At 39.9% G+C, this 18296-nt stretch overlaps 1 protein-coding gene across 11 annotated transcripts in view; it reads left to right on the top strand.

The window, feature by feature from the left end:
• Nucleotides 1-4814: 4814 nt before the first annotated feature.
• LOC140895597 (sodium channel protein type 2 subunit alpha-like) overlaps nucleotides 4815-18296 on the top strand; it is a 119918-nt gene continuing 106436 nt past the window's right edge. For 9 of the 11 annotated variants that reach the window (XM_073305672.1, XM_073305669.1, XM_073305673.1 and 6 more), the window contains exon 1: nucleotides 4815-5025. In XM_073305672.1, the coding sequence (XP_073161773.1) occupies nucleotides 4985-5025 (41 nt within the window). In that variant the 5' untranslated portion in view covers nucleotides 4815-4984. Of the gene's footprint in view, nucleotides 5026-11784; nucleotides 11804-18296 lie in introns of those variants that run through there. The other 2 variants (XM_073305674.1, XM_073305670.1) reach the window with 1 other exon arrangement.

Genomic DNA, 18296 nt, shown 5'->3' with positions numbered 1-18296 from the left:
CTTTTCTGCCAGTGAGGGGCAGCTGCCCCATCACAACACTGCTAGAAACAGAATACTGGACTAGACGGACCATTGGTCTGACCTGGTATAACAATTTCTAAGTTATTTTATTTATTTATATTATATATTTATAGTTATAGTGAATTTGGTATACCCACTATAAGCAGTGATTGTTTTGAATAACTCAGCATTCTCAGATGTCACAATGGATAGTGATTACTTCACCTTATGATTGGGGGGGGTCAAAGGAATCTGATACATTTACATTTTATTTTGTGAAATATGACAAAGAAGGCACAGATTTCTCCTACTACAAAGTCTCATTAAATTATCATGAAATGTGGTTAACATGGGAGAGATTGGATTGTAAAAAGGATCGGTATTACTGGGTGCACAGAATAGGCCGATTAAAGTAAAAGCTGAAGACTAGGCTGACATGACCTAGGGCCTATTGATGGCTCTTATTTAAGTTTTCTACTGTTGCCATCTTTCTGATAACTAAATGAACGCAGGAAAATATCACTAGGCATCTATAGTATTCTGAGGGAGAATGAAGCAATTAGAACACAGTTCAAACTTCTATAGTTTTATTGCTGTTATTCTAGGCTACTTGAATAAGTGTAAAGTCTGAATTGGAGTTCAGCACTTAAGCACACTGTTTTTAGTTTAATTAAAGTCTTTGAGCCTGATTCTTACTCTTTCCTAGTGAAAACCCAGGGTAACCCCACTTTAGTCAATAGAATTACACTGTGACTGATATCAGTATTAGGCCACTTATCTCTCAACACCATTTCTATAGAAGGACAGTAAGGGTATAGCTGGTATTTAATAACATGATTACTGAAATAATTTTGGATTATTTTAAAAGTTGACAATTAGTAAAAGTAAAGAGTAATGTGAGCCTAAATAACAACAATATTGTGATATTTATACTGTATATGCCTTGAAGGATGTAACTTTTCAAACACCATGCTCAGTGACCAATTAAATTATAGTAGCAGGCTGGGGTTTGAGGTTCCTATTAAATCCTTACACTTAAATTATTGTAATATTTACTGATGTTTGGATTACTAGTACAGAAGGGTATGAGAAGGAGATATATTTTATAGCCTTTTTTTTTATCCCAACAGGTCCGTTGCAATCATGTTATAGCCCTTAGCAGTATGCTAAATTTCTGATTTACCTTCTCCCCAGAACTTGAAGATTCTGCATGAACTGCCTCCAATTTTCCAATGAGGAAAATTGGTTGAATTTCTTTTTCAAGACAGTCATTGACCTTTCTTAATATGTCATAGGGGATACTTCACTGAGTGTGTTGCCTTCACAACACTGTGGTTTTACCAACCTTAATGACTGTGCTAAGAATAAAAAAAACCAGGATTCTGAAATGGTAGTGTAGATTGTTATCCCTAGGTCACCAAACCAACCCCCTTGCCATGTGACTTTATAACGGTAACACTGAGACAAGATTTATAAAATACCAACATTTATGAACAAAAGAAAAAGAGGAAGAAAAAAGGAGACAAACCAAAGGTAGCAAAAGAATGCTAATAAAGATATCCAATTTCTACTGGCTTAATCCAAATTAAACATTGAGTGGTAGGATAAGATGCATTTCTTTCAGATGCTCTGAGCAGAATATTCAGTAAGATAGAGGGAAAAGATTAAAAAAAGGGGTTTAAGGAGTCCAGGGAGTCTGTGCTACATAGGCTGTTGTCTTTAAATACAAGTTTGCCACTGTCAGAAGACAGGATACTGGGCTAGATGGACCATTGGTTTGACCCAATATGGCCATTCTTATGTTCTTAAGATTGATGATCTGCAAGGATTTGGCAATGTATTTCTGTTCATAACTGTGCATTAGATGTTCATAAAAGAAACTAAAGGAAAATTATCCAGTGTAAGAAAGATAGGTATAAAACCTTAGTTATGCAACTGCTCAATTGATTATCCACACCAGCTTTCCTAGGATTCTTTTAATTTTGATTTCTTAACTAAAGAAAAGATCTTGAGAGTTGAATTTAGTTTTACTGAATATCCTTAACAGTGGCAACTAGTAGTGTAGAAAGGTAACAGAGGCTCCACTGATATACTGCTTGGGGGTCTGTTACAGCCACCCAAGATCCGACTTGGATATTGGCAGAAATCTCTTTAATATTTTTAATTAAATAAACACGACTAAGAATTGTGTGATTATGGGAAACTTCAACTTCCCAGATATAGATTGGAGGACAAATGCTGCTATTAATGATAGGACCCAGATATTCCTGGATGTGCTAGTCAACAGATTTCTTCACTAAATAGTTACTGAACTATCAAGAGGTGATGCCATTTTAGATTTAATATTGGTAAGTAGCAAGGATCTCAGAGAAGAGCTGCTTGTAGAGCAGGAGTGGGAAAACTTTTTGGCCCGAGGGCCACACTGGGGTATGGAAATTGTATGGGGGGCCATGAATGCTCAAGAAATTGGGGATAGGGTTGCAGGAGAGAGTGAGGGCTCCAAATGGGGGTGGAGCCAGAAATGAGGAGTTCAGAGTGTGGGAGGGGGCTCCGGGTTGGGGTGCAGGTGAGGGCTCTGGGTTGGTGCCAGCGATGAGGGATTCGGGGTGCAGGAGGGTGCTCTGGGCTGGGACCAAGGGGTTAGGAGGGTGGGAGGGGGATTAGGGATGGTGCAGGCTGTTGGGGCAGGGGTGGTGAGGGCTCTAATGTAATAGAGGAAGAAAACAAAAATCCCACAAATTATATTAGCCCCAGGATCTGACTAGCATTCCTAACTAACATAAACCCATACATTTTTGACAGACTGTATAGAATGAGTGCAATTCGAGACCCTTGTACATATGGTCTGTTTTATGTCTGTATGCATCTAGACCTTGAAAAAGGCAGTATGAAACTTTTACCTATGGTAGACATATAATGTTAAACAATCTTAGTTAACAGTAATTTTACAATAATTTTGATTAGAACCTGTTACAAAACAAGGGCACACACTGTAACTTTGTGACAATCTTTATAGCAATACACAAGCATATACACTGCCTTACTAATGTAGGTACGCAGTTTCAGAAAGTAGTCAACTGACAGATGTGGGTTGTCATCTGTAAAGGTTCAGACTCACCCCGTGGCACCTCCTGCTGGTAGTCGTCAGGAATTAGCTCGTCCAGCCACCGGAGCGCCCTCTGCAGGCCGGTGATCCACTTTACCGCAGGCCCCTGTGTCCCTCCCAGGACCCAGTGCCCCTTTCTCTGGGGTGCTGCCCCCCTAGCAGTACCCCCACACTCTCAGGTTCTGGGTCTCCCCACCCAGGGGAACTCTCACCCTCTAACCCCACCTCACCTCAGTCTGGGCTACTGCTACATACTCAGACCCTAGGAGTCACATTGAAATTAATGAGAGACTTGCCTGGATAAGGACATCAGGAATTGCTTCCTTAGGACCTATGCAGCAAGATGCATGCAGGCAAACCCTTGTGCCAGTGCAAAGCCCTGTGAAGTCATGAGATATCCACATAGGTGAGTTGATCTACCTGCATATATTTCTTTGTTGCATCAGGCCTTTCGATACAGCAAAACAAATACCAAGAAAGATGGCAATCAGTATTAATTGTGAAACTACACAACTGTAGGCTTTAGATATAAAAGTTATGTGGGCATCCTCTTCTCTAGAGAGAAGGGGACAGAAACTGGTACTGTCTTTATTTTGGGATCACTGTCAGAAATAAATATGTCTGCCTTTATGACCCTGATTCAAAAAAGCCTGTAAGCACTTACACTCTTTGAATATGTTAATAGTCTAATAGAAATCAATAGGATTACTCATATACTTAAAGTTACAGACATTTTAAAGGGCTGTGCTAGACTGGAGTCTATATGGATGGTATAGATTATAGATAATGGAGACAACATTATGGACCAGTTCCTTGCTTCTGCATCTGCTGCGTTGTGCTGTTCTGCTGGTGTGATGCAGTTGTAATGCTGGCTTGACGTGCTAGAGGATACCCCCCAGGACAAGGGAATTTCTGGGTGAATTACAGATGTCATAGCAACTCTCATCATTCCTAGCTTCCAGTTTACGGAATGTGACCAGCAGAAAGGGGATGTGGCTCAGGCATCTCTATGCCCTGGTAATTCTCAAGCTGCCTGTTTGGCCCATGGGAAGAATAGATAGTTGGGTGTAAGTTAGAGCATGCTTGAGGCTCCTCTAACTTAGGACAGAGACCGATCACTCCCTCACACATCATTCTGTGTCTGTGCTTGTATATAATATTAGTAATAACAGTACATATATAAATAGAATAAAAATGATACATAAAATAAAAGATAGGCAAGTGAAACAGAAGGGCAATATGAAAACAAGAGGGGTGACACACATCTGTTTGACTATCCAAGTGTCCACACTGTCTTATTTACATTTTTCTCATTTCTGTATTTTTCTCATTTATGGAAGCAATAACTTTTTGTATCATGAAGTACTTTAAGAAAAGAAATTAGACAATTGCATTTATTTCAAATAAAATAAAACAATTAAAAATTTAAAACACGATTAGGCAGTATTGTGCTTGTATTCAATCATCTATCTTGTTGTTTTGTTTGCTTATTTCTTGCATGGAGGAGCATAGTTATGTAGGAGTTGAGTCAAGTGTAGGTTGGAAGAAAAAGCTTCACAAATTGATGCTTTACATTTATTCACTCTCTTTGCCAGTAGGTGGAGCTGCCATGTAAGGTGCTGTCTCTCCCCCCCTCCTCTTTTTCTTTTCTCTCCCCCCACCTCCTCTCCTAATAAGCTGTTTTCTAATATATGTTGGGTACCATAGAGTGAGACTGGGAACAGGAAGCGGAGGCAGAAGCAAAGAGGATTCTGGAAAGGTCTCTGTGTTTTCTTTTCCACTGAGAATGCAGAAATTGTAATTAATTTGCAAACCTTTGCGGGCAGAAATCTGGATAATTTCAGGAGGAGGCATATTATATTATCATATCATTTTTGGATGCTGGGCTTTGCTGTAATTTGTCGTTCTCTTTTCATCAGGTAAGCTGACAAAACATTTCATTATACACATTACAAATCTGATCAGTGTAACCATTTTCACATTTCAAAATCGTATTGCAGCCTCTGTTGCTAATGTAAAGCAAAAGAAAGAATGGGGAATTCAAAGCCATTTTGAATTGACTATCTGTGGTGATAGTGTGATTTTTTTTTAAACAGTAAAACCTGACATCTGGTCTCTTACTATAAATATGACATTGTGTTGCAATGTCTTCTTTACAAAAACTGATTTTTGTATATTTTCTTATAATCAAGGTATATATTTCATTGACTCATCTGGAGTGTTTTATGTCCCCAGCGGAAGTGATATTGATCTTTAGGAAGAAGAATAAAAATATTGGTGCCCAGCATTTAAAAACATCAGGTTGTCAAATTCTAGAGATCCAGGGATATAGACAGTATGCAAGTAATTTATACTCAGCTTAGACAGGTGATGTTTTAAGAAGCCTAATGTAATTTCCTAGGTTTTAAAAGGTGTTTAAGGAAATGTTGTTCTGTACAATTATTTTTCTTGGAATACAGGTTGTATGAGTGTTTATATGGGAGGAGGAGTTTACCAACAGTTAATAAAGCAGAGGCCACATTATTCATGATATAGCAGACATTATACGGTGTATAACATTAATTCCTTTTCTTAGTATATACTTCTTAAAAGGACTATTAAGAAAGCAATCACAAGAGTTTTTATGTCCCTTCTGTGTTACTACTCCCCATTAAGCTGCTTAAATTCAATATTATAATTAATAATTCTAGAAGTGAGCCACTAAGGGTAAATGGAGAAAAATATCTCTTAGCAATCACTTTGATAAATGGGATTATTTTTAAATAGCATTTCTACAAATATCTGTGTATAACAATATTATGATGTTCTTTCATTTGGAAATTATTTTCAAAGACAAGCTGTAGAAATCAATAAAACACAGAATTATAAGGAACACTGCTTACAAAACAGGGTCTCACCTTGTATTCCTTGTATACAATAGCACTTTTAGGTTGGTATGTAAAGTACGACTGGATCCCAGATATTGGATAGAGCAGTTTCTGAGGCCTGTGCTTGAAGCAAGTGAGGATATGGAAGAACAAAGTGTTTGTTTTCACAGTGCCTAGCTCAGTATGGCTGAAGCATCTATGTGTTAACACAATTTAAATAAATAAATACATGATTTAAAGTATTTAACATGTTTGTGGTTTCTTGTTTGGGTTTGTCAAGGAGAGGATTTAAGAAATCACTTCTTGACACTGACAATCTAGTTAACTGTTGCCCTTTCTCAAAATCTCCATTTTTGAGAAAAGATTGTCCAAAGAAGGTTGTGGAGGAGCCGTGACGATATCTGGAGTTATCTGCTCTCTCTGTCCCCAGTCACTTTGGTTTTCAGGTTTGGGTTTGGGTATGTTATAGAAAATGTGCTTATATTGTTAGTTCATGATTTCTTCCTTTTGATCGTCAAAATTATATGTCCATATTGATTCTCTTAGATCTAACAATTAGATTCAATATTGTTGTCCATGAAATATTGTTGACATTCTAGTGGTCACTAGCAGGAGAAGATAGAGTCACCAAAATGACTCAGTTCATTTCCTTCCTTTTTTTTTTTTTTTTTTTTTTGCTGTGGGAAATATTGAACAATAAGTCATCTGTCCTCAGGGCTCTGTCTTCTGGCTTTTCAAAGAGTCCCATTCAGTCACTATTACAGTTTAACATTCATTTGGGGGATCAGTGATGAAGCGTGGGTTGCATTTTATCAGTGTACTAATGACATTCTGCTCTATATTTCTATTTCTTCTGGCCCATCTGATGGCACTGTGTGACTTACCCTTTCCCTTAGGGAGAATCATAGAACCATAGGACTGGAAGGGACCTCAAGAGGTCTTCTAGTCCAGTCCCTTCCACTCAAGGCAGGACCAAGCATTATCTAGACCAGCAGTTCTCAACCCATGGCCCAGTTAGCACACAGCTCAGCTGTGTGCTAAAGACCAGCCTGTGTGGTGGGGTCCGGGTTCCTGGCTGACTGGTGTGGTGGGGTCCGGGCTGCTTCAGTTTCAATATAGTACTGACAAGGACCTTTTTGGAGAGGAGTTGCAGCTCTCCCTTAGATTTTGCCTGTTCAAACATACAGTAGTAAAGGGGTGACCAGGTCAAGATTGGACTGACACCTTTCAATTAGAAATCTCTCCAACCCTCTGTTTGTTTGTTTTTTAATACTTTTAATAGACTCTCTAATCTATTCTGCCTGAATGCCTCCAAGAAATCAACTTGATCTTCCGATAGAAGTTGGAAAAGATAGTGAATTCAGACCTCGGAATGGATGGTTTGTAGGTACACAGCACCATATAGAAATTTTGAAATGGAATATTTATATCTATTTGTGAGGTAAACAAAGCTTTGGGTTTCCCCCCTCAAATGTTAGTTATGGTATTCAGCTGGGAGAATATCTGCTACAAGTTTTCCTGGTTTTTTAAAAATATTTCTTGATTCCCAATGACCGTTGAAGTCTAAATAAAGTCCATTCATCTTGTGCTATGTGGAGTTTGCTCTCTGCATGTCTTGTACTGAGTAGTTGCTGGAGTTTAGTTGGGATAGGAAAACAGAAGTATTCCAAATCTATGGTTCTTAATGTTTCAGATAATTTTGAGTTTAGATTATTATTTTTGTAAGAAACATAAGCAATACTTTTTCCTGTCAGATCAGTTTTTAGTGCTTCCCTTAGACCAACCTGTAAAGGAGCTGATGGAATATTGATTTTCAAATAGAGGGTTTTTATTTTTTTTTTAAAGGAGAGTAAAAATTGTGAATCATGCATTCAATTATCATCTCTCAGTGTTCTGTGGTGGCTCATGTTGCAACAAGGCAATGGATACCGGAGCATTATCAGATATTACTCTTGTCTTCACATCTAATGCTGCATGTATCAGAATATAAAGAGATTAGAAAATAATCAAATGCAGAGTATGTGGAGGGTGTGGTTGAGAAGACTGAGCAGTCTTTCCTTAAAGAATTTACTAATCTCCTAATGTTATGTAATCTTCAATTGTAAAGAGAGAATTTAATCTGGGGGGTGAGTCCCACAGAGTAACTGTACCTGTTTTATCTAAAAATAGAGTTGAGTATTATGTAGCAGTGCCCAGCTAACACTTTGGGACCTCTCTCCCTCTCCATTAGTTGTACAGTTAGTTTGTAACTGAAGTCAGAATGCTACTTGTTTGAGCCATAGACATTGCTCAACACCAGTGTGGAATTAACTTTCACAAAGAGTATATGACCATCTTCAATTTTTTCCGTGTCTAAAAGTTGAACTCAGAGAGTCAGCTCCTGACCCATGCTGTGGTCTCTTTTGCAATGCTCTGGGAACACAAAGGGGATGCAAAGGTGCTTGAACGTGACTGGGGAGAACTGGCTGGGGTGCATTCTGGTGATCCACAACTTGCATAGTAGTCTATTGGCAGCCTTTACAAACTGGCTTAATTTTGAACTGTCTTATGTCTACTCTAAGGGTATGTCTACACTGGGGCTGGAAGGTGTCATCTCCAGCTCACACAGACATACCAGCACTAGCTCGGATTGAGTTAGCACACTAAAAATAGCAATGTAGCTTCAGTGATACAAACAGCAGGAAGTCTTAGACTGGATTGTACTTGGAGTAGTTCGTCCCTCCAGCCACATATGCCACTGTCCCTACACTTCTATTTTTAATGTGCTTGCTCAATCAGAGCTAGCATGAGGATGTCTGCTTGAACTGGAAATTGCACCTTCCACCTCCAGCGTACACATACCCTCAATTACATAATGGCTGAAGTCGCCCTAGGAAGCCTTGGGATAATGCAGAGGTGAGGCACCGCCATCTCTGCCCACACCTTGTCTGCACTGAGCAGAGTTCTAGCACAGTTGAGGATCTGACCCTAAACTTTTGGGGACATAATATTGATACCCCTAGAATTGTCAGAGACCCCAACCTGTCTCTTCCTTGCCGGAGAAAGGCTGAAGTCTGAAAGAGTGGAATCCACAAGAGGCATAGCTGGGGTAGGACTCCTCAAGGGGGATGCTTATCCAGGCCATTGTTCCATTGCCTATAGCAATCACTGTTGGGTACTTAATCACAATTAGCTGTCATGTTGCTGGTTTGTTTTGGTCCACACTTACAGCGAAGTCCTGGTCAGCATCACTTCAGCTAACTCAGTTGTGCACAACCATATTCAAACACAGTAAAACTGTGTAGTGTAGACATGCCCAATGTGGGAGTTTTAACAGGTTGTCTTGAGGACTAAGGAAAACAGATTAAAATCTTGCAAAGTATAAAAATAAGAAATAAAGAAAAACCACAGCAGAACATTATTTTAAATGTACTTCCAATTAGCTGCATTACAGAGAAACAAGATGCTTAATTCAGCAGCTACCTGAGATTAACTATTAAATGCAATTCTGCAATGAAAATTACTTTGAAGTGATCCAGCCCCCATTAAAGTTTCAGTCTGTTCTCTGCAGGACAAAGGGCTCACCATACTCTCAACAAGCTTTATTTTTTGCAGTGACCCATTATTGCAATGTTAAGTGTTAATGGATACAGTGCAGTAGGCTGAAGTTAAAGCCAATGCAGATGTTAGGTTTAATAACTTGTTAATTGGGTAGCAGGTAACTATAAATAGGGAGCGCAGTGGATGTGCCAGGGGGTTAAGTGTGGAGGAAGATACCATGTGACTGCTTTGCACTCTAACTCAAAATAAAGATTTGCTGAACTTTACTCAGCTTTACTGTAATCTTTGTTACAATTGTTCACCTTCCACTGGTTGCAGGTGGAACTCCTCTATTTTTAGCAGCTTGTTTAATGTTTGAATAATTGGCTAATGTGTATAGCATGCTTTGAAAATTGAAAGTGTTCTATAAGTGCTAAGTATTATTAATTATTACTATTTTATTAGCAGTTTATTAGCATAATGTCTCTTCCACAGAATTTTTAACCCTGCAAGAGTCAAGTATCACAATTTTTGCCTACCCAGTCCTGAATTTGACTGTTATATCAGATTTCATCCAGTATGCCACTTTGAGGCTATCGGCTAGATTCACCCCAGGGGTAAAGGGATGGGAAAACTGCACCCCAGGGCAGCTGAACTCCAATGCAGATTTGTGTTGGTGGATGGCAGGTGGTGATAGGAAAGCCACTCTCCCCTTGGTGAAGATTGTGCTGGGGGAAGGCAGCTCTAAAGTTTGTCCTGTGGAGCTTTGCCAGTACTGACTCCTCAGAAAATGCACTGTCTCTGTGAATTGACTCATCTGACCTGGCATTGAAAATGTTTTGCTGAGTTTCTATTGAACCTGAATGGATTTTGTAATACAGTGCCAAACAAAACAGAACAAGATTAATATCAGTATCAACTACTGTATCTCTGGGGAAATGTAATTCTGAATTAATACTGAATTTAAAATGTCTCCTTCGTGTTTGGTGATCCCATATAATTAAAAATAACAAATAATGACCAAATAAAATACAAAGATGAATTGAAAAGCTTTTAACATGTCAGGAACTTTCCCCTTCCCCCACACACCTTCGTTTTTCTCTTTTTGACCTTCAGTCACCACAGGTTCCTTTTATTATATCTACAAGTTTTATGCCACAGCAGCTCATTTTCATTCTCTCTGTAGTAGTGGGTCCCATTCAGGGGGTGGATTCTGGTATGGACTATTTTGGCAGGAGCATAATCTTTTGAACAAGCTAAGGATTCCCCATCTTCTTCCTCTCTTTCTTCCCGTTAATAAGAACAAGAAAGAAAATAATGACAAAGTCAAAAGAAGTAAGAAAAGAGCCAGAAAGAAATCTTATTCTAAGGAGAAAAACTACTGCACCACAACCTCAGTGGGTGAGGACTGATTTGGATGGTGTAAGTAGACAGTTTAAGCCTAATGACCCATCCTAGATTGACACATTGTTAAAGTTTTCAAGGCCTTAGAACCGGAGGAAGATATATCTAATCCCTGATCAGCTTCTGTGAAGAGGAATCCCCTTGAAATGAGGGAACTTGAGAGGAAACTGACTTTCTCATTCTTTGAGTTCCTTGTGATAGATTGAAAAAATAGGAGACGCACAAAAAGAAAGTCCATTATAAAGGTATGTCTTAGGATGTAAAAGGTGGAAAGGGATCAGGGATACAAAATGTTCCACCACATCTAGAGTGGATCCTTGAATCTGCTCCTGTTTAAAAACAGAAAGTCTTATTTAGGGTGTTGTGGCACCCTAAAATTCTCTAGATAAAAAACCAGAACATTCCTTATAGAGTAAATACAGTTATTCTATGTCCTCTCTTGATGCATGCCCTAGATACTTTAGTACCCCAATGGCTTCAGTTAAAATCATAAACAAAAACCTAACGAGTACCTAGGAATCCAAAACCACACAAAGTTTTATGAGACCCTTCACAAGTTTGAGTCATCTGTGATGTGATATATGAAAAAATCAGTGTTTCATGCTGCTTTTTCATAAGATTCTTCAATCTTAGACTGGAGAAACATATAACTATGTGACTGGAAGGCAGACACCACTCTCCTCTTTTTTACCATACCTTTATCTATTTTGATCTATTCAGATAAACATTGGATACAAACAAAGTGGGACAGTCTTGAAGAAGCTTCAGCTTCAGAGGAGCATTTCTACTCCAGGTCCGTAATCTTTTGAGTTCCACATTCACCTAGAGAAGTGGCCCTTCTGTCCTTACTAGAACAACAGGTTCAGTGCCTACATTTCAAGATCTGCCATTGCCCAGAAACACAAAGGTAAGGCCAAGTCTACCTTCTCAGATCTCAGCAAGGAACAATATTTCTCTTGACCTGCCCAACTACTTTCCATGTTTCCTCTTGTCTGGGGCAAATGATCACCCTTGCTAAGTATCCAGAAGCCTCTGGTTATTAGGTTATTTACTGAAGTTATTTACTATCAGGGGAACTTAGGTAGTTGCTCCAGACATTTAGTACTTGAAGATGTTGGGAGAGCTTTCATTCTGTGTTGGAGTTGTCCCTCTGAACCACTTAGTTATATTGGCCAGGTTCAGGATGGCAAACTTTCCTTTATGCACGTGGTGTCCTATGATCAATAGAACTCACTGATCAGTAGAACTCACTGAAGTCTGTCTCCAGCCTTTTTCAGATTCCTCCACTTCGAAATCTGCCTCAAACACATCTAGTACTTAAGCTTTGACCTCTTTTTAGACCCCTTGAAAATGTATGTTCATTTAATTGGCATCCCTCAAGAAAGAAATTCACCTTTACTACTATCTTATCAATTTCCTGGTTATATTCTTGCTTCTTTCTGGGGACCTACAGGAACAAAGCAAGGATCAACAAAGTCTTTTACAGAATCAAGATACCTGCAAGCTTTCTTCCTATCAGTCTGAGACCACGAAGAGAAGACTTCCTTAGAGACCTATCCCAATCTAATCAGCTACTTTTCCAAGGGTTTTTGTCCAAGCAAGCATCATGAGCAGACAGACTCTTACAGAGCCTGACTGAATCAAAAGAAAGAACGAGGAGTACTTGTGGCACCTTAGAGACTAACACATTTATTTGAGCATAAGCTGAATTACTGAATCAAAGTAATTATAGATGGATGTCTGCAGGAATGGGGATCACATAGCCCAAGTGCTGTGCTTGTCACAGCAAGCTTATCAGAACATAAACTGGTCCCTCTTTAGGCACCATCAGTAACCATTGCTATGGAACAGCCAGTGATGATAAAGTGCTAACTAGAGATCAGGAATTAGCATCTCAAGTCAGAGGTTTGTGTGAATTTTTACTAGTATTTACTGTTTGTTTCAGTAGCATCAGGGGGCCCCATTGTACAAGGAACTCTATGCACTAAGGGCCTGTTTACATGCACATTTAGTTTATAGCAAAGCGGGGTGTAAATCTCAATCACACTAGCATTCTGCACACTAAGCATCTCTGTGGATCCTGCTGCCACGCACTAATAGTTCCCAAGTGCTCTTTAGTCTATTCCCATTTCAAAGTGGGGTAGATCAAAGCGCACTATGTGACTTTTAGTGTGAGGCAGCAGGGTCCATATAGATACATAATGCACAGCAGACTAGTGAGGGGTAGATTTTCACCCCAGCTTTCCATGAACTAAGTGTTCAGGTAGACAAGCCTTAAGAGATGGTCCCTGCTCCAAAGAGCTTACAATCTTAATAGATAAGATGGGTAAAGTGTGGGGAAAACAACTGTAGCCTACAAGCAGAGTGAACAGAACTCTGCAAATAGTTAGTTCTTGTATTATTAGCAGAGTTTTTGTTTGTTTATATTTATTTAATATATATTTAATGTATTATAAAGCAAATGTTGGTCAGGAGGGAAGGCAAGAGGGGATACACTAATAAGAACAAAGGAAGGGAACATTGAGGGAGGGGAGGTAAGTGGGTTAGGGGGAAGAGAAGAATGAGACTGACGAGAAGTAACTGGGAGAGGGAGGACACAAACAAAGTGCCAGTCAGCAAAGGGAAAAGAATATCCAGAATAAAACAGTGAAAACTGTAGGAAAAAAAAGTCTGATGATATCGCCACTGTCCAAAGGTACCTGCAGAAACTGCTTCTGTAGCTTGTCTGCTGGCTGGCTTAAGTCTTTGACCCCACTGCTGGCTTAGCCTAAGGAGTTCCTCCCTTCTTCAAGCCTACATGATGGGGGAGGGATGTGACTGCATGGGGCCCAGTGCCCCTGGGGTTGTGAGTCTTCTCTGCACAGTTCTGGGTCCAAAATGGGTTTGGGGACTGAGGAAGTCCTGACTGTGAATCATCTTACTCCTGTTTCCTCAATGTGGATTCTGTTCTGGGCAGATGCCCAATGGTTACTAATTCAGGCAGTGTATTTGCTGGGGACCCTGAACATTCAGGATGACACACACATCCTTTCAGTGTAGTGGAGACTCAGACATGGTATTATGGAGGCGGATATTGTAGAAGTGGCACCTTGACAATATAGATCCATTTGTCTGTAATACAACTGAACACTGAAGAAACACAAAGTGTTTATTTTGCTATTAGGATGGTCCCAACCCCATTTTTGCCCTCTGATACTGTGTGTTTGACAATATTTCCCTGTCTGTATGATCTTTCATTTATTCAGATTGAATCTCATTTATGATTTCCTGCCCACACTTCCAAACTCTTAAAGTTTCTTTCTTTGTCGTGACTGGGGTTCATAAAATTTAATTAACATGCTTTCACACCTTCTTGCAGATCATTAATGAGGAAATTAAATAAGATCTGACCTAACATCAATCCTCATATCACCCCTCTTAATACCACCTTTTCAGATTTCATACATTTCTATTTGGTATTTTCCTTTGTTTACTACTCTTCAGCCAGTTTTCAAACTTTGTGACACTGTTCATATACAACCCCATTTTAATTAATTTTTCAACTAAGATTTCATGAGACAGTGTCAAATATTTCACTAAAATAAAAATGTCTTATACTTGTTACATTCCCTACATCAATTAATTTGGTAAATCCCATCAAAAAAGCAAATAGTTGTCTGGTGTGACTTGTTAAATAAATACAAATAATAATAAACTTCTAATTCACATACAGCAGTGTTAATTATATATTACTTTTATTGATTATTATTCCATTATTATTGTGTGATTTCCAAAGCAGTTTTGCAAACCAAAATGGGTTGGCTAATTCAAATGAATTCATATAAATACTTTATATGAATTAGTGAAACCACTTTGCATTTTGATATTAACTATTGATGAGTGATTTGTTAAACGATTGGGGGCATGGATCAGATTAGCAAGCAAAGTCACCCATTGTTAATCCATATTTAAATGGAATCTCAGACCAATACAAAATTTGATCACACAAAGCAAAATAATGAAGTCATATGAGAAAACTGTTTAAACTGCACAGTATATAATGGCATTCCTATGTTGCAAAAAATTAGATCCTTTTAGAGAGCTTCTTGGTTTAATAGAGTTGCCAAGAAAACAAACTGCAGTGATGATGTGCAATTTGAGGGAGGAATCATATGCTGGTGATAATAAGCAGTGCTGCGTATTCATGCAATTTCTTCTGTCCCCTAGAAGAAATGAACTATTTTGTACCACACTATTGTAGAAGAGGGATTTCTCTGAACTTGTTAGATTTTTGCAATTACAACCAGGAATGAAAAAAGGCTACTTGACAATGTTTTCTCTCTTATTATGTTCCTAATTTAAGAAGCTGCATGCTCTTCTGATACAGTATACCTAACATTATAATTGAAGCATTTTAAAATGCTTGAGTGGTTAAGTGTCATGGCATATGATGCACCCATAATGTCTAGCATAAATTTAGGCATTAAAACCAGAGTGAAAATCTTTTCGCCACATCTTATTGACATCAGTTTTTGTGCTCATAGACTGGAATAGAAATCTTTATTTCTTTTGTCCCGCTTCTGAAAATTTTGGAGCTGCTTACTAGAAATTAGTAGTGTATTATACATTAATGTTTTTAGTCCAAAACACATCTGAGCATATTTAGTGGATTAAGTTTAGAAGTGTGTGCAACAAGAGTGATGTAGTGGTGGGAGTCTGCTATAGACCACTGGACCAGGGGGATGAGGTAGATGAGGCTTTCTTCTGGCAGCTCACGGAAGCTACTAGATTGCATGCCCTGATTCTCATGGGTGACTTTAATTTTCCTGATATCTGCTGGGAGAGCAATACAGCGGTGCATAGACAATCCAGGAAGTTTTTGGAAAGCGTAAAGGACAATTTCCTGGCGCAAGTGCTAGAGGAGCCAACTAGGGGGGGCGCTTTTCTTGACCTGCTGCTCACAAACCGGGTAGAATTAGTGGGGGAAGCAAAAGTGGATGGGAATCTGGGAGGCAGTGACCATGAGTTGGTTGAGTTCAGGATCCTGACGCAGGGAAGAAAGGTAAGCAGCAGGATACGGACCCTGGACTTCAGGAAAGCAGACTTCGACTCCCTCAGGGAACGGATGGCCAGGATTCCCTGGGGGACTAACTTGAAGGGGAAAGGAGTCCAGGAGAGCTGGCTGTATTTCAAGGAATCCCTGTTGAGGTTACAGGGACTGTCAAGGTTCCTCCCCCACTCTGAACTCTAGGGTACAGATGTGGGGACCTGCATGAAAAACCTCCTAAGCTTATCTTTACCAGCTTAAGTCAAAACTTCCCCAAGGTACAAAATATTACACCCGTTGTCCTTGGACTGGCCGCTACCACCACCAAACTAATACTGGTTACTGGGGAAGAGCTGTTTGGACACGTCCTTCCCCCCAAAATACTTCCCAAAACCTTGCACCCCACTTCCTGGACAAGGTTTGGTAAAAAGCCTCACCAATTTGCCTAGGTGACTACAGACCCAGACCCTTGGATCTTAAGAACAATGAACAATCCTCCCAACACTTGCACCCCCCCTTTCCTGGGAAATGTTGGATAAAAAGCCTCACCAATTTGCATAGGTGACCACAGACCCAAACCCTTGGATCTGAGAACAATGAAAAAGCATTCAGTTTTTTACAAGAAGACTTTTAATAAAAAATAGAAGTAAATAGAAATAAAGAAATCCCCCCTGTAATATCAGGATGGTAGATACCTTACAGGGTAATTAGATTCAAAAACATAGAGAACCCCTCTAGGCAAAACCTTAAGTTACAAAAAAGATACACAGACAGAAATAGTTATTCTATTCAGCACAATTCTTTTCTCAGCCATTTAAAGAAATCATAATCTAACACATACCTAGCTAGATTACTTACTAAAAGTTCTAAGACTCCATTCCTGTTCTGTCCCTGGCAAGAGCAGCATACAGACAGACACAGACCCTTTGTTTCTCTCCCTCCTCCCAGCTTTTGAAAGTATCTTGTCTCCTCATTGGTCATTTTGGTCAGGTGCCAGCGAGGTTACCTTTAGCTTCTTAACCCTTTACAGGTGAGAGGAGCTTTCCCCTGGCCAGGAGGAATTTCAAAGGGGTTTACCCTTCCCTTTATATTTATGACAGGGACAAACCATCCCAATGAGTCAAAAGAATAGTAAATATGGCAGGCGACCAGCTTGGCTTAATGGTGAAATCCTAGCGGATCTTAAACATAAAAAAGAAGCTTACAAGAAGTGGAAGGTTGGACATATGACCAGGGAAGAGTATAAAAATATTGCTCGGGCATGTAGGAATGATATCAGGAGGGCCAAATCGCACCTGGAGCTGCAGCTAGCCAGAGATGTCAAGAGTAACAAGAAGGGTTTCTTCAGGTATGTTGGCAACAAGAAGAAAGCCAAGGAATGTGTGGGCCCCTTACTGAATGAGGGAGGCAACCTAGTGACAGAGGATGTGGAAAAAGCTAATGTACTCAATGCTTTTTTTGCCTCTGTTTTCACTAACAAGGTCAGCTCCCAGACTGCTGCGCTGGGCATCACAAAATGGGGAAGAGATGGCCAGCCCTCTGTGGAGACAGAGGTGGTTAGGGACTATTTAGAAAAGCTGGACCTGCACAAGTCCATGGGGCCGGACGAGTTGCATCCGAGAGTGCTGAAGGAATTGGCGGCTGTGATTGCAGAGCCATTGGCCATTATCTTTGAAAACTTGTGGTGAACCGGGGAAGTCCCGGATGACTGGAAAAAGGCTAATGTAGTGCCAATCTTTAAAAAAGGGAAGAAGGAGGATCCTGGGAACTACAGGCCAGTCAGCCTCACCTCAGTCCCTGGAAAAATCATGGAGCAGGTCCTCAAAGAATCAATCCTGAAGCACTTGCATGAGAGGAAAGTGATCAGGAACAGCCAGCATGGATTCTCCAAGGGAAGGTCATGCCTGACTAATCTAATCGCCTTTTATGATGAGATTACTGGTTCTGTGGATGAAGGGAAAACAGTAGATGTATTGTTTCTTGACTTTAGCAAAGCTTTTGACACGGTCTCCCACAGTATTCTTGTCAGCAAGTTAAGGAAGTATGGGCTGGATGAATGCACTATAAGGTGGGTAGAAAGCTGGCTAGATTGTCGGGCTCAACGGGTAGTGATCAATGGCTCCATGTCTAGTTGGCAGCTGGTATCAAGTGGAGTACCCCAAGGGTCGGTCCTGGGGCCGGTTTTGTTCAATATCTTCATAAATGATCTGGAGGATGGTGTGGATTGCACTCTCAGCAAATTTGTGGATGATACTAAACTGGGAGGAGTGGTAGATACGCTGGAGGGGAGGGATAGGATACAGAAGGACCTAGACAAATTGGAGGATTGGGCCAAAAGAAATCTGATGAGGTTCAATAAGGATAAGTGCACGGT

The sequence above is a fragment of the Lepidochelys kempii genome, chromosome 11, assembly GCF_965140265.1.
Source record: "Lepidochelys kempii isolate rLepKem1 chromosome 11, rLepKem1.hap2, whole genome shotgun sequence".
Classification (NCBI taxonomy): domain Eukaryota; kingdom Metazoa; phylum Chordata; order Testudines; family Cheloniidae; genus Lepidochelys; species Lepidochelys kempii.
Note: the sequence above shows the minus strand (reverse complement) of the source record. Positions and strands in the feature narration are given on the sequence as shown.